Source organism: Acomys russatus, chromosome 26, assembly GCF_903995435.1.
Source record: "Acomys russatus chromosome 26, mAcoRus1.1, whole genome shotgun sequence".
NCBI classification, from domain to species: domain Eukaryota; kingdom Metazoa; phylum Chordata; class Mammalia; order Rodentia; family Muridae; genus Acomys; species Acomys russatus.
In genome coordinates this window covers 20735101-20759631 of record NC_067162.1, presented here as the reverse complement: position 1 = coordinate 20759631, position 24531 = coordinate 20735101, and the positions used below count along the sequence as shown (strand labels likewise).

At 49.6% G+C, this 24531-nt stretch overlaps 2 protein-coding genes across 2 annotated transcripts in view; one reads left to right on the top strand and one right to left on the bottom strand.

The window, feature by feature from the left end:
- Window positions 1-24531, bottom strand: part of Cx3cl1 (C-X3-C motif chemokine ligand 1) — a 170688-nt gene that overhangs the window by 76944 nt on the left and 69213 nt on the right. The gene's annotated exons all lie outside the window — the stretch shown is intronic.
- On the top strand, window positions 1909-23229 carry Pllp (plasmolipin). Its single transcript, XM_051168795.1, has 4 exons — window positions 1909-2142; window positions 18518-18691; window positions 21327-21449; window positions 22422-23229. Exons 1-4 carry the CDS (start codon window positions 2008-2010, stop codon window positions 22536-22538), a joined length of 549 nt encoding a protein of 182 aa, XP_051024752.1. The 5' UTR covers window positions 1909-2007; the 3' UTR covers window positions 22539-23229.

Below are 24531 nucleotides of genomic sequence, written 5' to 3'. Positions count from 1 at the left end.
TATGTGCTCTGTTTCAGTCCCATAGGGACTTGCTATCTATTTCTCCAACTGCCTATGTTGATTCTGCCCCCAGGGCCTTTGCACAGACTAAGCTCTTCACCTAAATAGGTTTCCTCCTACTCTTAAATTCAGGCCTCTGCACAAGTGTGAGCCCTTCTGACAGGTCTTCCTTGACCACTGTGCTGGCTAATTTTATGTCAACTTGATATAAACTAGAATAATCTGAAAGGAGAGAGGAGGGAACCTGGGTTGAGAAATTGTCACCATAAGATCAGGCTGTCGGCAAGCTTGTTGCTGCTGGTCATGGTGTTTCCTCACAGCAATAGTAACCCTCAGGCAACCATCCAATCTAAAACTCTCCTGGTCACTCTGTCTCATCCCTGTTTGACTTGGTCACTGCAACAGTTGCCACTACCTGAGTTTCTTTTTCCTTCCTGGTCTATTACTTGTCACACATAGACAGTGGGACCCATGAAGGCCTGGTCTAGCTGTATATGGTGAAAAATGCACAGAGTGCCTCTGCAAACCTCTGTGACTCTTCATGTCTGTGCATGTGAGAAGGTTCTCAGGGCACGCACAGCAGTGACATCTGGCATCACCTCCCATCTCAAGGGCAACCCTCCCTGGCACAGTCCCAGGTTCCCACAGGACTTTTTTTTTTCTTTTTTCTTTTGGGGGGGAGTTGTTTGTTTGTTTGTTTTTCTTTCTTTCTTTCTTTCTTTCTTTTTTTTTTTTTTTTTTTTTTTTTTTTTTTTGGTTTTTCGAGACAGGGGTTCTCTGTGTAGCCTTGGCCATCCTAGACTCACTTTGTAGACCAGGCTGGCCTCGAACTCACAGTGATCCGCCTGCCTCTGCCTCCCGAGTGCTAGGATTAAAGGTGTGTGTTTGTTTGTTTTTCAAGACAGGGTTTCCCTGTGTAGCCTTAGCTGTCCTAGACATGCTTTGTAGAGCAGGTTAGCCTCGAACTCACAGAGATCCACCTGCCTCTGCCTCCCAGGAGCTGGGATTAAAGGCGTGTGCCACCATGCCTGGCTTCCACAGGGCTTTTTGTATTCTCACAGTTCTTCAAAGTGAGAGCCTGCACACGCCCCAGGACCGAGAAGGAGCCAGTTTTCAGTCGTTTTAGAGAGTCAGTTACTACATGCAGTGCTGGGGCTCGACCCCAGGGACCTGTGCCTCCACTGCCACACCAGAAAACCATGCCGCCATGTAGCTCCATCTCCAATCCTTTTTGTATTTTTAGCTCCCTAATATCTGGGATTAGTGTGTGACACTCGACTAGGCTTTTTGTTGGTTTGTTTTGGTTTGGGGTTTTGGTTGTTTTGTGGACAAGGTCTCATGTATCCCAGGCTAAGCAGGAATTTACTATGCAGCCCAAAATGATTCTCAGTTGATCCTCCAGATCTCTCAGTGCTGGGATTACAGTCACACGGCTCTCAGCCCGCCTTGGGTACAGTGTTAGTTAGTCGGTCAGTTTGCTTTGAGACACCCTGTAGGTATCTCACCCTGCAGCCCAGACAAGGCTGAGATTCATTATACAGCCAGGCCAGCCTTGAATTTTCCATGATCCCCTCTCCTCCACTACAGATGTGTGTCATCTCGCCTGGTTTGCACATTTTCTGTTTAGAAAGGAACCCGCCTGCAGTCTAGAAAAGACAATCCTCCACTACTTCCCCCTAGTCTGGGTAAAGCTCTTCCGGATGGTTCTTCACAGAGACCCACCCACCCAAGGACAAAGGACCCTAGGGACTTGGGAGAGAAAACAAGGTCACGTGGCTAGATCGGTCTACGGACACTTCAAGATGGCTATCTAGAGCAGCCGGGAGAACAGAGGGTTAAGGGGCGGGGCCTCAGAGAGGGGTGGTGCCTCGGGCGGAGCGGGGCGGGGCGGAGCGCACCTGTTGGTTCTGCCCAGGGTTCCCGCTCCTAGCCAGCAGCGGGAGCCGCAGTCGCAGCCCCGGAGCAGCGCCGGGAGCGCGGCCCGAGCGTCGTAGGCTCGCGATCGCCATGGCCGAGTTCCCGTCGAAAGTGAGCACGAGGACCAGCAGCCCCGCGCAAGGCGTGGGCGCATCTGTATCTGCGCTGCGACCGGACCTAGGCTTCGTGCGCTCCGCCCTCGGAGTGCTCGCGCTACTGCAGCTGGTGAGCAGGGTAGCTTGGGGACTGGATGGGGGACTCTCTGGGGACCCTCGGGACGCACGCTCCCGAGATCGCCTGGAACCTCGTACTTCCGGACGCCCGTGTAGCATTCTTGCGAACACAACATGTTTCATGTGGAGGGGACCCCATACTCCACCCAGGCTGTTCCTGCGGCGACATCGCTTTTGAGATCGCCGCGCACAACTGTCCGCTAGTCTGTCCTTTTCCTTCTGCCCTGCCCCCTTCCCTCTGGGACCGTGCCCTAGCTTTCTCCACCGGGCAAAGTCCACTGTCCGCGTCTTCGCTTGGCTACAGACACTCGGTACGGCCGCCCTGCAGCCGTCCTGAACAAGGCAGGAGAGCGCATCTGTGGCCCTGAAGCGCGCGGAGGCTCCCTCCAGGCCACTTGCTCAGGGTCCCCGGGTCGAATCTTCTGCCTTGGACTGTGGAGATTCGTGGGAGGCCAGAAGCCACGTGCCTGCGATCCCCAGATTTCTGCGCAGGCCCCAGCTGAGGACCTAAGTTTTGCCCCCTGTCACTGGGTGCATCCTGAGGTGTCAGCTGTCTTTTCACAGTACCCTCCAGTGAGCATCTGGAGGTCTATGGATGCCCTTGGGGAGCGGTCTCCACTAACCAAGTCCACTGGTAGAGGTATAGGGTGGCACTGGAGATGGTCCTAAATCCCTCTCCGTTGCCATCTCTCCAGTGAGCACATCTAGTCTGGCTGACAGGGCAGGGCGGTGGAATCGAGGAGACCCTCTGCTGAGACTTAAGTCTTTCCTGCCCTCCAGGGGAGCGGCCACCTCCATCTGGGGCCTGCTGCCTTGGTTTCCGGGATTTCTGGTGTTCCTTCGTGAGCCCTACCCCCCATCTCCTGCCTGGGTTTGTTTAAAATTCAGATTCTTGGGCCCCACCCCCGGAAAAAATTTTGAAATTGCTCTTTGAATCTCTGGAAATGCAGCAAGAAATTTGCATTTTTAAGTCTTCTCCGGGAGTGTTTTTTGGATATTGTTTGGTTTTGATGAGATGGGGGAGGGGTAGCACGGTGCCCTCTTCTGGGACCAATTTAAATCTGCATCGGTAGACATTATCAACCCAGGATGTGTTGGGCTCTTGGTGATTGGTTTGTTTGTTTTGTTTTGTTTATTTGATTTATTTATTTATTTTTTTGAGACAGGGTCGCATATAGGCTAGTCTTGAATCCTTTCTGTAGCGGAAGCTGGCTTCAAATTTCTTGTGTAGCCCAGGCTAACCTTGAACTAGATCTTCCCAAGTGGTGGGCTTACTCTCTGGTACTGACACACCAGGGGTTTCCATCTGGGCTCTTTGAACCTCACTCCTGAGGGTCAGCTTTGACCTGGCCTGGGAGGAACTAAGAAGGATAGCTTTGGGGCTGAGCTTTCACTAGGATGGGATGATGTTCCCGTAGTGCAGGGAATGATGGTTGATGGCTGAATTAAGTGGAGGTGGATAAAATAGCACATAGGCTGAGCAGGAGTTGAAGCATCACTGGTCTGGCCAGGAGCCCAGCATCTTGTACCTTCTAGGATCAGAACTGGGGTCTTGGTTGGGTTGGTGGCCTTGAGAGGTTTCAGAGCATGAACACATCAGGGTGTGAAGCGATAGGTTCCTTTTTACTCCCTAGCACCTTCCCAATATTCGTTCTACAGACCTCACTTGGAGACTGTACCAGTCTGCCTCAGCAACTTCCTAAGATGTTTCTGTGGCAACCTACTACTCCACTGGGGCCAAGATGGGGGAGGGGCACAGACCGGCACCATACCCACTGGGAAGCCAACGAAAGCACACTGGAGGCTTGTCTAGACTTTTTGGCTCAGTGTCTTTTGTTTCTTTTAGACAGGGTCTCTCTAGGTAGCCTTGGCTCTCCTGGAACTCACTATAGGTCAGGCTGACCTTGAACTCAGTGCTGGGATCAAAGGCGATCACCACCTTAGCTAGGTTTGACTAAGATAGTCTCCTCTTATCAGAGGAGAAAATAACTCACTTCCTGGGAGCAGTTTTCCTCACTTCTCTGGCCCCTACTCTTCATTACTATATAGGTTTGCTCTTGAAGTGTGAGTGAAGTGTGGCGTTTTGGAGGATGTGGGAGAGGCTCTGTGCCTAGTGCCTGCCCCTGGGGATCAGGGACAGCTGCCTGGGGGAATCAGTAACTGAGAAGATGGAGCTCCTTGCTGACCAGGCAGGCTGTTCTGTATCCCAGAGTAGAGAGGGTCCTGCATCGATGGCGAGATGGGTGGGTAGGAAGGGCCTAGCTTCTTGAGCAAAACATTGGTCTTCATCTAGCCTGGTGTTTCGCTTGCAGAACCTGTCTGAGTCCACAGAAATCTGATGGTCTTTACTGCTCCACAACCCTGCCCATCCCGGTCTAGCTCCAGGAAGAATATCAGATGGTGCTATTAATCATTAAATCAGAAGAGTTAGTGTGAGCTGGGCATGGTGGCGCACGCCTTTAGTCCCAGCACTAGGGAGGCAGAGGCAGGCAGATTGCTGTGAGTTCGAGGCCAGCCTGGTCAACAAAAGTGAGTCCAGGACAGGCAGGACTGTTACACAAAGAAACCCTGTTTCAGAGGTTTGGAGAGAGGAACTGACTTGCGAGAGGCAAGAGACACTGCCTAGCAGGAAGCCTGCATGGTTCAAATTCTGAGCTTCTCTGGATCTCTGAGTTTGAGGCCAAGCCTGATCTACAGAGAGAGTTCCAGGACAGGTAGGGCTCTTACACAGAGCAACCTTGACTGGAAAAACCAAAGGAAAAAAAAAAAAGAAAGAAAAACTGAAGAATGTGGGGTGAAATGTCCATCCTTTTTATTTTCTTTGTTTTGTTTTGTTTTTTGAAACAGTTTCTCTGTGTAGCCCTGGATGTCCTGGAACTTGCTCTGTAGGCCAGGCTTGGCTGCAAACTCACAGAGACTCTCCTGCCTCTGCTTTCTGAGTGCTGGGATTAAATGTAGGCACCAACCACTGCCCAGCTGAAGTGCCCATCTTTTTTGCCACTTTTAACACTTTCCTCCCCAGCTTTGGGGCAAAGGATGATCTTACCTGTGCCGTACTGATAAGCTCAGAGGCACTTGAGCAAAGTCACATGGGGAAGGCTTCCTGGGCAGAGGTGATCTCTTCTGTGAATGGGGTGTTAGAAGAAGGTTCTAGCAGGGTGCCGTGGCACATAGGCATTTAACTCCTTCGCTTCTGTGGGTGGCAGGCTGAAGCAGAAGGATCATGAGTTTGAGGCCGGCCTGAGCTAAATAGTAAGGGGAGGTGAGAAATAAAAGGGATTTAGGAGAGACAGCGGATTAAGCCCTGATGCTCAGGATGTGAGGGCTACGTGATGGATGCCTTGAGGGAATGAGGGTGTTGGCACTGCACCTTCCTCTTCAGATTGGGGGCAGCCACACAGTTCTGTTTTTAGGTAAACAGATTAGAGGCCTCCTCTGCCTTCATAGTCCTCCAGAGTATCTTTGAGAACACTGATTGATTGTAGGCCTGAAGGCAAAGGTTTAGGTTCGAATCCAGGTTTTGCTTCTTTCAACTTGGGCTCCTAGGGAAGTTCTTGATTCACTGCCTCCTTATACCTCATTCTTTCTATTTATTTATTTGTCTTTTTATTTTTATTGTCTCCTCTTCCCACCCCACCTCCACCCCCGCCCGCCAGAGACAGGGTTTCTCTGTATAGCCTTGGCTGTCCTGGACTCGCTTTGTAGACCAGGCTGGCCTTGAACTCATGAAGATCTGCCTGTGCCTCCCAAGTGCTGGGATTAAAGGTGTGCGTCACCACCGCCTGCCTTGTACCTCATTCTTATACCCTTGTCTGTAAAATGGTGTTTGGTAGGGAGGTCGTCCCTGCCAAGCTTAGCCTGGTACATGTTGGAACCAAAGTAGGATTCATTGGGCCCTAAGATCCTAGGGCTCTTAGGCAAACTTGAACGTTTGCTCTTGGGGACATGAGGATGCTCTTCCTGATGATTCTGGCTCTATGTTAGTCCCAGTAAGCAGGCTGGCTTCCCTCCATGGAAGGACAGGACAAGGCCCTAAAGAGCTCTGACTTCCAAGAAGGGCCTGTGTGTTGCTGAGCAGATGTGAGCAGCGGTGGGTGGGACTGGGTTTTCCTAGCACCAGTCTGAGCCCATGAATGCCCTGCATGGTTTTATCCCCACTCACTGGTTGGTAAGAGTGTGATAGCTTTGGGAATTTATTTGTAATTACCTAGTGAGTATATAGATATATTCTCTTTTAAAAAACCAAAGCAAAGCTGGGCGTCGTGGCGCACGCCTTTAATCCCAGCACTCAGGACGCAGAGGCAGGCGGATCACTGTGGATTCGAGGCCAGCCTGGTCTACAAAGTGAGTCCAGGACAGCCAAGGCTACACAGAGAGACCCTGTCTCGAAAAACAAACAAACAAACAAAACCCAAAAGCAAGAAGATTTTGAGTTCCAGGCTAGCCTGCTCTACAAAGCCGGTTCCAGGCCAGGCATGGTGGCACACGCCTTTAGTTCCAGCACTTGAGAGGCAGAGGCAGGCAGTTTGCTGTGAATTCAAGGCCAGCCTGGTCTACAAAGGACAGCCAAGGCTACACAGAGACACCCTGTCTCCAAACACCCCCCCCCCACCCCCCACACACACTCCAACATACACACACAAATCAGGTTCCAGGACAGTTAGGGTTATATAGAGAAACCTTATCTGGAAAAACCGAAACCAAAACCAACCAAAAAATCTTAGCCAGGTATGGTGTGTGTGTGTGTCTGTGTGTACCCCAGCATTCAGAAGACAGAGAAAACCCAAGGCAAGCTCAAAAAATAAATATGTAAATGTGCAGACAGTGCTAAAGCTGTCCTTGGATCCAGCTCCTCTCCCTATGAGGGCAGCTACTTTAGAGCATTTTCAGTCCTTTTATGCCTTTAAAAAACATTGATGGGGGTGCTGGAGAGATAGCTTAGAGGTTAAGAACACCGTCTGCTCTTTCAAAGGTCCCAAGTTCAATTTCCAGGAACTACATGGTGGCTCACAACCACCTGTAATGAGATCTGGTGCTTTCTTATGGTGGGCAGGCACACATGTGGGCAGAATACTGTATAAATAATAAATAAATCTTAAGGTTTTTTTTTTTTTTTTTTGATGGTCTCAGGGGGTGGGGTGAGATGGCTGCGCTACCAAGCTGAATGGCCCATGTGGTAGAAGACCAGAACCAACTCTGGCAACTTGCCCTCTGACCTCCATATGGGCACCGTGGTATGTAACTTCCATATGGGCACCGTGGTATGTAATTGCCGATGCATATGCACATGTACACCCACCATAAGATGTCTAAAAGTGTAATTTTAGAAGGCCAGCAGTGGCTTTATGGTATGTCTGAGTGGGTTTTGTACACCCTGCCTCTTTAGCTGCTGTGGAGCTAAATTTCCATTCCCTTGCTATTTTATGCTCTCTGCCATGAGTAATTCTGCATATGCCACTGCTGTGTGACATGTTTCTGAAAGTTGGTGATCGGGGTCAGAGGGCAAATGCTGTGTGTTTGCACCCCGCCCCATTCCTGCTTTAGGCTGCTGAAGGTAGAGATTTAACTGTTCAGATGCAGTTTTCACATTATTATGTTTTTGTTGTGTTTAATTTGTTTGTTTTTGTGTGTGTGTGTGGTTTTTTGTTTTTGTTTTTGTTTTCTGTTTTTGAGACAGGCTTTTTCTGTGTAGCCTTGGCTGTCCTGGACTCACTTTGTAGAGCAGACTGGCCTTGAACTCACAGCGATCCACCTGCCTCTGCCTCCTTGAGTGCTGGGATCACAGGCGTGCGCCACCATGCCTGGCCTTATTATGTTTAATTTTAACACAGTTACTCCTAGCCCTCTTTTTACTTTTTTCAATCTTGAGATTGTCCCTAAGTTGCCTAAGCTACCCTAGACTGGACCTGATTTTACAATCCCCTTGCTTCATCCTCTCAAATAGCTAAGACAGGCCTGTGCTACCACACCCTGCTGCACTTGGGATAGGGAGGAGGATCGCCAAGTGACCTCCACGGAGGTCACCCCTGTGCCCTATCCCCAGTAGGCACCTGCTTTTACAGCCATCCTGGCTGGTGATATGACATACTTTTGGATGCACCCCAATCTGATAAACAGAGATGACTGGCTTGTAGTGTAGTTACTCTTGTCTCTGACCTCCTAGGAGTGAGCATGAACTTTAAAAAGAAAATGTCTCAAGCTGGGCGTGGTGGCGCACGCCTGTGACCCAGCACTCGGGAGGCAGAGGCAGGTGGGTCACTGTGAGTTTAAGGCCAGGCTGCTCTACAAAGTGAGTCCAGGACAGGCAAGGCTGCACAGAGAAACCCTGCCTCGAAAAACCAAAAAAATAAAAATAAGATTAAAAAAAAAGGGGGGGGGGCCCAGGCATGGTGGCATATGACTTTGATCCCAGCACTTGGGAGGCAGAGGCAGGCAGATTGCTGTGAGTTGGAGGCCAGCCTGGTACTTATTTCATTTTATTATTACATTGTATCTACTTTTTATTAGTAGAATTTTTCTTTTTTACACAAATGTGTAAGTGTATGTAGGCACCACAGCATATGTGGAGGTCAGAGGACAACTTGTGGGAGGTGGTTCTCTTTTTACCATCTGGGTCTCCGGTATGGGACTCAGGCCATCAGAGTAGGTGCCATGCACCTTTACTCAGAGCTACCTTGCTAGCCGTTAGTACTTATTTCAAAATTATGTACCAAGTGGAGCATGCTGGCACATGCCTGTTGTCCCAGCTGTCAGGAGGCTAAGACAGACTTGTAAGTTCAAGGTCAGCCTGGGATGCATAGGGCATACCAGCCATCTTGGGTAAGTGATGGGACCCTGCCTCTAAAAACCAAAAATAACGCTGAATAACCAGTAAGAATTCTTTCCAAGGGACTGGAGAGATAGCTCAGTGGTTAAAAGCAATGTCTGTTCTTCTAAAGGACCCAGGTTCAATTCCCAGCACCCATATGGCAGCTCACAGCTGTCTGTAACTCCAATTCCAGGTGCTCTGACACCCTCACACCAATGCACATAAAGTAAAATTAAATAAATTATTTTTTAAAAAGCTGGGTGGTGGTTGCATGCCTTTAATCTCAGCACTTGGTAGGCAGAGGCAGGCCGATGTCTGTGAGTTCGAGGCCAGCCAGCCCCATCTACAAAGTCCAGGACAGTCAAGGCTATCACAAGAAACAAACAAACAAACAAACAAACAAAAATCGTTCCAAGTAAATAAAAGTGTTGGGAAGTAGGGAATTGCACATAGTTTGTGACTAAGTCCAAAGCTTTGAGGGGTGTGGATGCCTTTCAGTCCCAGAAAGGGAAAGGCACTTTTCCTGGGTCACACAGCAGTGAGTGAATTCAGGACTACTCACTGGGTACCCTGGGAGTTTTTCCTAGTCATCTGTAAGCAGAAAATAACCTCTATTTCAGGAAGGGACCAGTCCACATTTGCAAAGGCATATGTATCTGGCTGTGGTGACTGGACTATGTCCACCAGTCTCTTCATGGTTGCTGTGAACCTAGGCGGAGGCTGTTTACCTTGACAGCGAGAACCAGCCCTGATTCTGACAGAACAGGGCTCTGGCTTTTGCTGCTGGGCAGTTTGGCCAGGGTGCCCTTCTCCTGTTTGCTCAGGGAGGAGAGGCAGGGCGGCACAGGAGGGTCTCCAAGTGAGGATGAGGCCAAAGGTCAGGTGGGACCTACTCTTCAGCTCAGCGTTGACTGTGGGCTGGATGACGTCTGACACCAGATGAAACTCTGTTCTCCATCTGCTGAGGTGGGGGTGGGTACCGGCCCCTCCTGGGAGTGGAGATGGGAGAGATATGCTCAGGAAGGCCACGCTCTGCCTCTCCAGCCAGATCTGTAGGCTTTACAGGGCTGAGAAATTCACAGGCTGTGATAGCTCCCCGCTCTGGCATTCCCAGACAGTGACAATTCTTCCAAGCATTAGTTTCCAGGACAATGTCCCCACCTCCTAGGAGTTCGATCAGTACTAAGGGAAAGGAAGTGTACCCCTGGTCTGTCCATCACCCTTCCTATGAATGTCCTTATGTTAGATGCTCATCTTCTAAAAGAGTCGGTTTCCCTTCTGTGAAATGGGGGCAGATGCTTCTCTTGGGAGAAGGGTGGGCTGCTCAGAGAGAAGATGGCCCAGCTAGATGCCAGACTACGGCTGGAGCAGTGAGTACGAGAGCTCTGCGGGGGACTTCTCAAGCAGAATGAGAACTTCCCGAGATGTTCTTCACGGCTGGAGGGATCCTAGAGTTGAGGAAGACCCAGGTAGACATCATGGGGACCCCCTAGGGAAGAAGGAGGGGTGCAGCATAGACTGGGTGCTGTAAGCCTTTGGACCACTTTTGGGCACGTGGCCATTTGCTGGGAATGGAAAGCAGAATGGGAGTCACAGAACCGCCACATGCCTCACATGTCTGCCAGTGACAGGATCGAGGCCCGCGGAGTCTGCTGTAGAGGGAGGGAATGGAGACAGGACAGGATCTTGTGTAGTCCAGGCTGGCTCCAGGTTTGTGGCAACCCTCCTGCCTCTACCTCCCAAGTGCCACCAGCATGGCTGGATGCTTTTTCTAAAATACTGGGGACAACCATGTGGTTGAAGATACTTCAGGTCCACATGGCTCAGCCATCAGTGTGTGTGTGTGTGTGTGTGTGTGTGTGTGTGTGTGTGTGTGTGTGTGTGTGAACTCTTGTACCTCTGGGATTTAAACACTCTCTTCTGAGACCTGGGACTTGCAAATAGCACAGTGTAAGCTGCATTTGGAATACTGGTGCTGATTAAGGTCCAGGTGGACTCCTGCACCCTAGGCCCAGCTCCCTTCCATGAACCTGGAACAGCTTGGCACAGAACTGGCCCTGGGAGAGTGTGCACTGGCTGAGTGACTCAGTGTAGTTCGTTGTGTGCCTGTTTCAGATAGAGAATGGGACAGTTGGGTGGCTCTGGGACTTCCCAAGGATCTGGACACGATGGCTCCAGTGTTCTGGGACGCTTCGTGTCCTGTGCAAGAATTCCAAGGTGCCTCCCCAGCCTTCCTTTTGTAAGGGCAAAATTAATGCCATATTCTATATGTAATGTATATTCTGCAATTAATGATGATCTGTATGAGAACTTGTCCCCTGCCAGCAGTCCCCAGAAACTACGCTGGAGCGATTACGTACAATTAGCGCCCAACATAAAAAAGACTTCCCCATCACACACAGTCTCCACCCAACCTCCCTGAAGGTCAACATTCCTTGGACCCACAACCCCCACTTCCCTTTATAAGCCCATTGCCCTTGAAGCTCCAGGTCACTCTCCTATCCTGCTGTGTCAGGAAGGACTGTGATCCGAAGCTCTGAGCCCGCAATACAGGACCCTGTGTATGTTGCATCGGTATCGAGTCCCGGTGGTCTTTTGGAGGGTCTCGCGATCTGGGTGAGCTCAGTATTACACTGAGCGATCTCGATATTACACTTTGGCACAGAGAGTGGGAGGAGTGGTGTGTGGTGGTGGTGGTGTGGCCAACCCAGGCGCCTGGAGCCTCTGTCTCTTGCCCCTTTGTCTCTCGTGAGACAATGGGTGATTTTTTTTTTTTTTTTTGTTCCCATAAAGTCCCTTTCAGTGTAGGGAGAACGGGCAGGATAGGGGTGGAGGCTGGGCTAGGCCAAGTTCTGAGTGTCCTCAGCTGCCTAGCTGTGCCCTGAGTGAGGGGGAAACCCCAGGAAAGGTCATGTAGCCATCCTGGGCCTCAATTTCCTGGTATCGTAGTGGGGAGCAGTCACTGAGGGCTGTGAAAGACTTGGCACCATGATTCACCTTCAGGTGTTCCCCCCACCCCTCACCCCGTTCTTTGTCTCAGTGGTCTGTGTCCACCATCACTCTTTCTAAAACATTTGGCTTAAATTACTAACATTTAGACACTGAAGATATCACAAAAATAAAAGGCAAACATCTAAGCCTGGTGTGGTGGCATTTGCCTTTAATCCTAGCCCTCAGGAGGCCGAGACAGGTGGATGTCTGTGAATTCAAGTCCAGCCTGGTCTACAAAGCAAATCTAAGACAGCCACGTCAGTTACACAGAGAAACCCTGTCTCGAAAAAACCTTAAAAAAAAAAAAAAAAAAAGACAAAGACAAACATCTAACACCCTGTCCAGGACTTAGCAGCTCTGAATGGGAGTGGCTCTGGACAGAGTCCTTGCATAGCATGGCTTCACCCAGCAACCCTTAGCTCAGCCCTCGCCCAGCCCCAAAGTTTTAACTAAACCACGTAACCGCACCCTCCTCCCCAGTCTCTAAGGACATAGACACGCCTGTAGGGTAGGTAACCCAACTATGTCCCTGAACTTCTCACCCAATTTAAAAACATACAAACTTCCTTCATGCGCTGCAGATGAGGACATAGTCCAGAAACGCTAAGTGAGCCTCCTAAGGCCGTATGGTGAATCTACGTGGGTCTGAGAGTCTTAGAAAGTAGGGCGTGGATGGACACGGGTCAAGGCTACCCAGAATGCCAGAGGTGGTAGCATTGCAAAGTATCTTGGCGTGACTCTAACCAAGCAAGTGAAAGACTTGTATGACAAAAAACAAACAAACAAACAAACAAAAAAAGTCTCTAAAGAAAGAAATTGAAGAAGATATCAGAAGATGGAAAGATCTCCCATGCTTGTGGATGGGGAGGATCAACATTGTAAAAGTGGCCATCTTCCCAAAAGCACTCTACAAATTCAATGCAATCCCTATCAAAATACACAAGTTTCTACAGACCTTGAAAGAACAACTCTCAACTTCATATCCACCCTCTGCTGGAGTTCACATGCTTCGCTGTGTTCCCTCCTTCACTTCCTTCATCCTTATCACATGTCAGCAGTGAGAGCTTCCCCCGCCCTATATCCACAATTGTTCCTCCTTCTAGTAGCCCTCCTCACCTGAATTTGTTCTCACAGCATCCACCCTGTGAGCAGAAAAGTTTATGCTTTGCTTTGCTTTGTTTTGTTTTGTTTTTGTTCAAGACAGGGTTTCTCTGTGTAGCCTTGGCTGGTCTGGACTCTCTTTGAAGACCAGGCTGGCCTCGAACACACAGAGATCTGCCTACCTCTGCCTCCTGATGCTGGAGTGCCTGGCCAGTTTATGCTTTTGATCTGGCCCAACTTGCTGATGTGGGGTGCCCTGATACAGAAGTGCTACTACATTAATAAATATGAAAAATAAGATACCAGGCAACAGATACGATATGGAGTTTACTGTGGGAGCAAGGGAGATACTGTAGGAGTGAGGGAGAGTGGGAAAGGGGGAGGGGCGCCCCAAGGGAGGGGAGGAAGGAGAGAGAATGAGAAGCAGAGGCAGGCGGATTGCTGTGAGTTCGAGGCCAGCCTGGTCTACAATGCGAGTCCAGGACAGCCAAGGCTACACAGAGAAACCTTGTCTTGAAAAACCAAAACAAACAAATAAGAGATGGGGGAGGGGTTGGGGAGAAAAGGAGGTGAGGTGGGTTTGCCCTTTTTATATCCTGGGCTGCTGGCACACCTAGTGGTGGGCAGGTGATGATGTCATAGGTTGCTAGGCAGACTTGGGGCAGGTACGCTAACATTCCTCCCTTTTCCTATAATTGAAAAACAATGAGGATGTTGGATTGCTTTTCATGTAAGGCAGGTTAAAGTATTTAAATGTAGGTTCATTGGAAGCAGCTTTTGGCTGCCATGCAAGGGAGAAAGGAGAGAGGGAGGGGTGGGGAAGGCAACAAAATGTCCAGATTATATGATGAAGGGGAAGAAAAAACTCTGCCCTGGAAAGTTCAAGGTAGACGGCAGGGTATGTCAGCCATGTCCTGCAAGCAGACAGGGACGGAGGAGTGCTGGAAGAACCTGGAACTGTTTTTCCTGGGTCTGAAGCACACCAGGAGGGTTGTGAGGAAAGGTACCCGGGGACAAGTCACGCAGGAGGGATGTGTGAGTCCTGTGAAACATGTTCTGGACTCAGAGTTCTGGAAGGTGTCACAGGATCAGGCTGCAGAATCAGGGACTTTGGCTTCATTCTCTGTTCCCCTTTTGCTACCACTGAAGAGTGGGCCCCCAGGCTGCGTCAAGGCTCCTGGCACTGCAGCTAGGGTGGCATCTTCACCAGGTGAGTCCCAGGGGGTCCTGCAGCTTCTGGAACCTCCCTGGCAGGACCATCCAGGTCAATCAAGGGGTAAGCAAAATACCCAGGCTGATGGCTTAGGGACCAGGAGAAACCAGTTTGTTGGGTTCTGTTAAAGGAATGAACCTTCCTTGTTCTAGGGCAGAAACCGGGCTTTGGGCCAGGTGGGACAGCTCAAAGGGACACAAATTCCTCCACTTACCTGCTGCTTTATCTCTATTATGTGTTTACTGAGCTGGAAAGCAGGAGTGGAGTGGGACAGGGTGGGGACACCTATGTTCCTACAGCCCTGCCCTTGGAGGGTGCTGACACATTTTGCTTTATCTATTCTGCAGCAATTCCTTCCTCACAGCTCTGGCAAGGCAGAGCCAGGTTCTAGGCTCAGTCACCTTTTACCTACAGGGTATGGCTCCTGAGAACTTGTGGGAACTTGGCAAGACAACCTAGAAAGAGGGTTATAGGGGAAATTGGTGATAAAGGACAGGGAACGTCCACTGAGTACCTGGTGGCAATGGCAGGGTGGGGGGGGGGGCTGGAACCTACTTCACAGAAGAGCTGAGAGTCCCTAGGAGACCCGCTGTCCCACTTCTCACCCAAAAAGCTGCATAGGATGTTAATCCAAAGAGTCTTCGTTCTCCTGACAGAAATGACCTCTTCTGGTGCTCTGGGGTTTTGTGGCTTGGGTGGGGAGTAAAAGGTGTGTGGAGTCTAGGTATGATGTCACATGCTTGTAATGTCAGTATGATATGAGAGGCAGAAGTGTGAGTGCAAGGCTGGTCTGGACTAAGGAGACCTGGCCAAGAAAGAGAAAGGAAGAGGGAGGGAAGGAGGGATGGCAGGGAAAAAAGTGAGTGTGAAACTTACCCAAGATATCTTGTCCTGAGTGTGTGTGTGTGTGTGTGTGTGTGTGTGTGTGTGTGTAAGGCCCCGCTACACTGTCCCATCTTCTTCACTGTAAAGTAGGCATATGGGCCAACCCCTAGGCGTGCTTGTGAGAGTCAGAGACAAGAACAGACAGAAGGGTGCTATGTGACATAGGGTGTCAGGGGCCTCACCCTGGCTGGAGAGAACAGGCACGGAGCCTGCTTTAGCCGTGCCGTTGCTGAGCTCCTGGGCCTGCTCAGCCTCAGGCTGTCCTTGTCCTTAGCCTGCTTCATATTTCAAACAAAAAGAAACCAAAACAAAACAAAAACCAAGCCGGGCGTGGTGGCGCACGCCTTTAATCCCAGCCCTCGGGAGGCAGAGGCAGGAGGATCACTGTGAGTTCGAGGCCAGCTTGGTCTACAAAGTGAGTCTAGGACAGCCAAGGCTACACAGAGAAACCCTGTCTCGGAAAAAAAAAAAAACAAAAAAAAACCCCAAAACCAAACAAACAAAAAAACCAAAAACAAAATTTCCTGTGGTCTTTGGGATGGTTTGGGAGAAGGTGAGTGGCAGAACTCCATCTCTGGGTCATGAATCTACTGGTGAGAACCTCTCTTTTAGGTGCCTGGGAACTTGCAAGTGGCCTGTTAGCAGAGTGGGCAGCCTGGGGATGGGGACTTGTTTTCCAAGCCAGCTCTGCTCCTAAAATCTGGCTGAAAGTGGTCTCCCCCTTGGGCTGGGGCCACAGGCTTCCGCGATGTGCAGGCAGAGGGAGGAACAAATCCTCCTGTGTCTTCGTCAGCAATGGAGGCTTTCTGCAGAGCCACAGCAGACTTCTACACCCATGGTGGCAGGGTTCCAGACAAGAGAAGGGTGGGTGTCCCCCAACCTAGAGATCCTCGGCCAGCAAAGAAAGGGTTGGGGAGGCTTAGGACAGCTGCAGGGGTTGTGCTTCCCTAAGGCCTCCCCTAGGCTCCTTGGGTGGTGCCCCTGCAAGGAGTCTGTGTGTGGGACTCCAGGGAGAGAAATCACATGTGGCAGCCGACCATTGCTCCCATGTATAAAAGTGAGCTTAACTCAACAGGCTTTGAGCTGGGTGTGGTCCCTGCACCATTACAAATGAGGTCAGGAAGCACAGGGCGGGTCGTGCAGGTGGAACAGGAAGCAGATTTTAAACAAAGTCCATGCTGTTAGTTTTCAACATATGAAGTCAGGGATTTTGGGATGTCTGGCCATCCTGCCACTCGGGCACAGTGCAACAGACAGTCCCTTGGCATTCCTCTGCGAGACAGGAGGGTAACACCTGTAGGAGTGACAACTGGGTATTAGGGGCAGTGAAGATGGAGGAGCGACAGGCTCAGAGCCCTGGAGACAGCCTTTGTTGAGCCAAGAAAAGCACACATAGACTGTTCCCATTTGTACAGACGTGGTTCTAGGAACATGTTTTTGTTTGTTTTTTTTCTCCCAAAGGTCCAATGGCTCACGGGAGTGCAGAAGGGCCTGTAGGAGACTCCAATCTTTATTACACTTATTCATTATGTGTGCACACAAACACTCTGATGTGCACGTGGTTGTATCAGATGACAACGTGAGACATTGGCTCTCTCTCTACGATGTGCATCCGAGGAACCACACAGGTCATCAGGCTCTGTTGTAGGTCCCCCGAGCCATCGCAGGCCTTTCTTTTCATCTAAAATTGTATTTAAAACCAGGCATGGTGGTGCGCACACCTTTAATCCCAGCATTCAAGAAGCAGAGGTAGAGGCAGGTGGATATCTGTGAGTTCCAGGCCAGTCAGGGCTACATAATGAGATCCTGTCTCAAAAATAAAATGAACAAAACAGCGCCCCCTCCCCATCCCATTTGGTTTGCTTGTTTGGTGTTTTGGTTTTTTGAGACAGGGTTTCTTTGTGTAGCCTTGATCTCACAGAGATCTCCCTGTTTCTGCCTCTCCCCACCCCCCTTCCACACTCTTCCCCCAAGTTTTAAAAATTTAGCTTCACTGGGTGTGGTGACCCATGCCTTTAATCCTAGCACTCTGGGAGGCAGAGGCAGGTGGATTGCTGTGAGTTCGAGGCCAGCCTGGTCTACAAAGCAAGTCCAGGACAGCCAAGGCTACACAGAGAAACCCTGTCTCGAAAATTGGGAGGTGGTGGTGAACGCCTTTAATCCCAGCACTTGGCATTGCCAGAGGCAGGTGGTAGATCTCTCTGAGTTCAAGGCCAGCCTGGACTACAGAACGAGTTCCAGGACAGCCAGAGCTGTTACACAGAGAAACCCTGTCTCGAAAAACTAAAAAATAAAAATTTTAACTTATCACTAGTGTGTGTGTGTGTGTGTGAATATGGAAGCTGGGGTGTATCTTATGCTGTCCAACTTGGCAACAGGCAAATTTAGCCAATGAACTATCTCACCAGACCCCAGAGGACAACATTTGGGAGTGGGTTCTTCCTTCCACTGTGGGTGCTGGAGAATGATTTCAAGGTGTCAGGTTAAGCTTGGGCAATAAATCCTGTTACCTGCTGAGGCATCTCGAAGCATGCACACACTTTTTTTAGACAGGAGTTTTCATGGCCCAGGCTGGCCTAGAACTCACTAGGCAGATGTTGGCCTTGAACTCATAAGTCTCTTGCTTTTTTTCCTCCAGTGTTGGGATTACAGTGTCGGCCCCCATGCCTGGTTTCCAGCAGGGCTTTTTTTTTTTTTTTTTGGTTGGTTGGGTTGGGTTGCATTGGGTTTTTCTATGCAATTGTAACCAAGTTGAGGCTCCCTCCCACCTTGGGTGGAAGTGTGTGGGGACATGAAGAAAGGCCTTGTGTCACACAACACAGTGGGGACTGAAGAGGGGAAAGAGTGACCAGGCAAGATCTTCAACACAGAAGGAGCCAAGTCAAGGTTTTTTTTTCTTTTTTTCTTTTTATTTACTTATTTATTTATTTATTTATTTATGGTTTTTCGAGACAGAGTTTCTCTGTTGTAGCCTTGACTGTCCTGGACTCGCTTTGTAGACCAGGTTGGCCTCGAACTCACAGCAATCCGCCTGTCTCTGCCTCCCAAGTGCTGGGATTAAAGGCGTGCGCCGCCACCACCCAGCCCCAAGGTTTCTTTTAAAAAGCTTTTTTTTTCCCTCCAAAATCGTGAGTATGGGCATGGCACATTGCTACAGTATACACACAGAAGTCAAAGGACAACTTTTGGTAGTCAGTTTTCTCCTTATACTTTTACTTGAGTTTCAAGTATCAAACTCGGGTTGTCAGGCTTGTGGCTAGCATTTTACCCTCTTAGCCATCTTGGTAGCCCAAGATTTTTGAGTTAGCAAGACCTGGGCCTCCAGCTGGAACTGTGGGGCTCCGAAAGACTCCTCCTATTTTTCCATAGGTGCTGGGGCTGCTGGTATGGGCGTTGATTGCTGATACCCCATACCATCTGTATCCTGCCTATGGCTGGGTCATGTTCGTTGCTGTCTTCCTCTGGCTGGTGACAATCGTCTTCTTCGTCATCTACCTGTTTCAGCTGCACATGAAATTGTACATGGTGCCCTGGCCGTTGGTGGTGAGTCTGAGGCGGGGCAACTGTGAGGCTCCAGGCTGAGCCTCTTGTCTGTGAATGACTATCACAGGACGTCTTGTGAAATGGAGGGTGGGTTGGTAGAGATCCTCCTGCTCCTTTAGCTACTTGAAGAGCTGGGGTAGGAAGGTGTATTAATGATGGGTCTTTGACTTTGTTCTGGGAAGGGACAAGCATGGAGGGACTGTTAACTGTCCCGCAGATGCCCTGTGGGATCTTGGGAAATTGTTCCTTCTTGAGGGTGGCCAGAATTTGAGCTAGAGCCTGGCGTGGTGGCTCATGCCTTTAGTCCCAGCACTTGGGGAGGCAGAGGCAAGTGGATCTCTGTGAGTTCGAGGCCAGCTTGGTCTACAAAGTGAGCCCGGGACAGCCAAGGCTACACAGAAACCCTGTCTCGGAAAAACAACAACAAAAAGAATTTGAGCTAGGAGGTCTGAGTTTGTCGGTGCTAGCTGGAGTCTACCATGGATACCAGCTGCCTCCAGGAGGCCCTGCAGCTCTGGAGAGAATGGGTGCCCCAGGTTTGTCTCATGTCAGGCTCCTCTGACAAGAGGAAGGCACCCTGGCCAGACACAGAAAATGGCTGGAGTTTTTGTGGGACCCGGAAAACGCATGCAGCTGGGTCTGAGCCTTTTAGTGAGCACAGAGGCACATGATTGTAAGACAAGCGAGGCTGGGACTAGGCAGCAATTGTTTACAATTCAATGCTTGTTTAATCAGAGGAAACGTGAGTCATGCTGACACAGAATGGGTTTGTTAGAAACTTGTTTCATTGGCCAGAACCCGGCAGGGTGTGCAGTGGTCACTGTACTTGGGGACACGATTTGGGATTGAGGTGGCGGCAGCTGGGTCTAGCCCCCTTCTGAATATCCCTGGTCCCCTTGCAAAGAATCCTGCAGGGCGGGAGACCCTTGTGTCTGAGGCAAGGAGAGGGTTCCAGCACAGCTTTCAGTGAAAGAGGCCAGTGGGGTGCTGTTTCTGGTGCTGCTGGGCTGAGCTGGGAGGGGAGCTGGGTGATGATGATCCTTTTCAGCTCTGGAACGGAGACTGCCAACTCCTCAAAGGGCCAGGCCAGATGGACCAGTGAACTGGGCCAGGAAGGTTCCAGAAACCTAACATGTACTCGGTCCCGAGGAGCTGCCTCTGTCCAGCTTCAGTCTTGATGGGGATTCGGCCCATTGTTCCCAAGCCTTGAGGTATTTTGTCTGTTGTTTTAGTGTTGCTGGGGATCAAGCCCATGGCCTCACACATCCAGGACAAATGCTCTACCACTGAGATACATGCCCAGCCCTGAGATTGGCTATTTCTTTTTTGAGACAGTTTTGATGTGTTGGCCAAGTTGACCTGCAATTCATGGTCTTCTGCCTCCGCATCTGGACATGCTGCCTCCTGTAAGCTGTTATCCCCACCTTTGAGGGTGTTTGGTTTATTTGAGACAGGGTTTCTCTGTAGCCCTGGCTGTCCTGGAACTCACTCTTGCTTCAAACTTCATGCTTGCTTCAAACTCAGAGTTCTGCCTGCTTCTGCTTCCCAAGTGCTGAGGTTAAATGTGTGTCCCACCGCTGTCCGGTTTGGTGTTTTGAGACAGTATCTGACTATATTGATCAGGTTGGCCTAAAATTTGTCATCTTTCTGCCTCTGACTCTTAAGAGTACTGGGATTACAGGTGTGTACCACCATGCCCAGAAGGCTTAGACATTTTTATTTTTTGGTTTTTGGTTTTTTGAGACAGGGTTTCTCTTTGTATCCTTGGCTGTCCTGGACTAACTTTGTAGACCAAGTTGGCTTCGAACTCACAGAGATCTGCCTGCCTCTGCCTCCTAAGTGCTGGGATTAAAGGCATGCGCCACCACTGCCTGGCTGCTTTGGACATTTAAAAAAATATATATACACACACATACACATATATGTATATATATAAATAATGAAATCTTCAAGTTTTCATGTGAAATCTAATTTTAAAAAAAGATTATATATATAGTGTTATGTCTGCATGTATGACTGCACACAAGAGGGGACCAGATCTCATTATAGATGGTTGTGAGCTACATGTGGTTGCTGGGAATTGAACTCAGGACCTTTGGAAGAGTAGCTAGGGCTCTTAACCTCTGAGTCATCTCTCCAGCCCAGTGAAATCTAACATTTAAGCATTAGCAATTAAAGAAAAATTTATAGCGCAATGAATGATTGAAGGGCATCAGTTTGGAGACAAGAGCCAGCCACGGGAGGTATGGAACAGACCCAGCTGCCTGCTGAAGTGTCACGGTCAGTCTTCTTGGTGTCTTATACAGATTCCTAAGGTCCTGGCCATGGTATTTGCCCTTGAGTTTAGGATAATGCCAAGGTAGGCATAGATTTCTCCCAGTGGGGATGGGGTAGGGGTGTGTGTCTGAGGCTGTACACAAGGCCATGTGCTGATGTGGTCATAGGACAATACAGAGTGGCCTGCATTTTTTTTTTTTTTAGCTGGTTAGAGGTGAGTGGCATGTTGCCTGGTAGGCTGGCACTGTCCTGCCCCAAACACTTCAGGCCTTCCTGCCAGGGCTTCCTGACTCAGCTTCAAGGGTGGTGGTGATGTTCCCGTTGGATGTTTTATGCCCTCTCTTCCTTTCTCCTACAGTTAATGGTCTTTTTTGTCACCGCCACGGTTCTCTATGTTACTGCCTTTATCTCCTGCGCAGCAGCAGTTGACCTGACATCCCTGAGGGGCTCACGTCCATATAACCAGCGCTCGGCAGCCTCTGTAAGTATGTTCCCGCAGCCTTCTACAGGGGGTCCATCCAGCCTAGGCCTCTGTGTATTCACAGGCCCCTGTCTTAGTCACTGCCTAGATGCTCAGTGGGGCTTAGCAGAACCCAACAGAACCCAAGCTTTTGGGGTTCACCATAGGCCTCTGCTGTGCCACACTCATTTTGGTTCACATGTCACCTTGGCCTGGCTGTTAATCACTGCAGATATTCTAGCTGCATTTAAAAAAAAAAAACTTGTATTCTCTTACAAAAGTCCAAAACTTGGGCTGTGTCAAATGGCCGTTCACACTCTATCCACAAGGCCCTGTATACACTTTGCTCTAGAGAGGCAGAGCCTATGGGTTCTTTTTCAGACAAGGAAACTGAAGTTGTGGTCATGTCCATGCATGGGCAGCCCTTGGCGTCTTCCCTCTTCCTAGTGGGTGTGGTTTTAAAATTAGTAGACTCCCACTTGGGAACTGAGATCTAAGCCTCTGAAAACACACATTGGCATACAGAATATAAACTAGTTCAGAAAGCTTCTGGGAGCTTTGAGTAATATTACTGATTGTTTTTGTTCATTTGTTTTCAATTCTGGGCCTGGAACCACAGGGCCTGTGAGGCTAGGCACCCACGCTTCCTCTGAGCTGCATCCCCAGCCCTGAATGTTACTCATGGATACTAAGTCCCTGTTAGGTTGTAAAGTTACCCCATGGTCACTCCTATTACAGTGAGCAGCTGGGACAGCCATGGTTGGCCTGGCACCATCTGACACGTCTGGCCTGTGTGGTTCTGTTGCTCCTGACCCTTAGAATGTAATGCCTGCTGTGTGGTATATGTGGCTACAAGTGGTTCTGATTAACTCAAAGCAGGGGGTGGGGTGATCAAGCTGTTATCCTCAAGTCCATCTGAGGTCTGCTTCACTGTCCCACGTGGTTTCCTTGCTCTGACTGCCCTCCTTGGCCTTTTCTCGTCTCCCCTGCCAGTTTTTTGCTTGTCTGGTGATGATCGCCTATGGAGTGAGCGCTTTCTTCAGCTTCCAGGCCTGGCGAGGAGTGGGCAGCAATGCGGCCACGAGTCAGATGGCTGGGGGCTACTCTTAAGCTAGCCATGCTGTGGTCTAAAGCTGCAGCTGGGTCTTAGCACGGGGGTCCCCAGTCTTACTGGACTCAAGCTCTCCAGCACTCCCGAGGATCAGGCCCAAGCTGGCACTGGTGGACTGCCAAGAGCCAGCAGTGGAGACTCCGCCCCATCTCCCTTATTCAGCAGAAGGTGACGGGGGATGTGGGCTCTCGTGGCTCTGCCTGGTCATCGGAGGACTTCAGTAGCCCAGGCTGGGCCACCCTTCTCACCAGCACTAAATGTACTAACTGACCTTTAGCCTCCGACCTCCCATAGTATAAACCTAACAAGACCACAGTTTTATTTTTGTCCCACGAGAAGCTGAGCAAGCCCACAGGCTGTTCTGGTCCCATCATCCCCTCCCCTGCCCCAAGCCAATGTGTCACCCTTAGGCTTTTCTAGGAAGAGTTGGGATTTCAGGGTGGACTGTTCCAGTTGGTTCCAAACAGTTTCCAATGGTGGCAGGCCTTGCCGTGTTCCCTCCCCCATGTGGAACTCTCCCTTTGGGAAAGCTGGCGTCAGTGCAGGGTGCTTCCCCCAGGCTGTTGATTAGGCACTAGGGACTTTGAGGAGGGACAGAGGGAAGCAGGGCCTTGCCTGGTGAGTTGTCATGGGGTTGGTGGTAACTCTTGTTTGGAATTATTTTTTACAATTAAAATAAAAATCAAAGTGTCTATTTGGAAAGGTGTTAACATTCACGGGCTTAGATGTTTTGCTGTTCTGGTCCTTTAAGAAAAAACAGCAGTAATTAAGATGAAATTAAAACCATTACTTGGAGCTTTGTTACCATTACTTGAGGGGATCAAGCCTGGCTCTTGGTTCCACCTCACACTTGTCACAGTTACTGTCAATATTCATAGTATCCACTCTGCTCTTCAGCACTGGAGTTTGGGTAAGGAAGTCTCCCTGTTCCAGGGTGAAGCCCCAAGGAGAGCTTGCATTTAAACAGGAGCAGCCCATTTGGAGGTGTAAATCCTAGCAAGCCAGAGAGCTCACTGTCCTGTCAGGTATCTCATAGCCCAACACTGCCTATTTAGGGGAGAGATTCTAGGTTCTGCTGCTCAGGTAGAGAAGGCAGTCTCCCAACGATGAGATAGAATGGGCTAGACCCAGCATCATCAGAGGAAGCATCTAGCATCTAAGTTTGGACCAAGACACAAAATCAGCAAGCCTGCATAGAATATTAAACTGTTCTTGCCACTGGCCATAGAAGCACACGCCTTTAATTCCAGCACTCGGGAGGCAGAGGCAGGCAGATCGCTGTGAGTTTAAGGCCAGCCTGGTCTACAAAGCGAGTCCAGGACAGCCAAGGCTACACAGAGAAACCCTGTCTCGAACTGCCCCCCCCCCCAAAAAAACCAAACCAAAAACCAACAACAACAAAAACACCAAAAAACCAAACTAAACAAAAATCTGTTCTTAAATCTGCCTACCTTCTGGGGATTTTTTTTGTTTCATGTATATGATATGTTTTCCCACATGTATATATGCACCATATGGGTACCTGAGGAAGCCAGAAGAGGGCACTGGATGCTCTAAAGCTGGAGTTTGTGTGAGCTGCCATGTGGGTGCTGGGAACCAAACCAGGGTTCTTTGCAAGAATAGCATGGCTCAGTGGTTAAGAGTACTGACTGCCCTTCCAGAAGACCTGGGTCCAATCCCCAGCATCCACATGGCAGCTCACAACTGTTGTAACCGCAGTTCCAAGGGATCTGACACATACCAATGCACATAAAATAAAACTATTTTTAAAAATTAAAAAAAAAAAAAAAAAGAATAGTAAGTGCTCTTAATCACTGAGCCATCTCTCCTGTCCCTTCAGCACCCTGCCCTCCTCAATGCCTACAGTGTTTTATTTTTGTATTTGTCCACTTTTTTTTTTTTTTTTTTAAAAAGACAGGTTTCTCTGTAGCCTTGGTTGTCCTGGACTCACTTTGTAGACCAGGCCGGTTTCAAACTCACATTAAGCTGCCA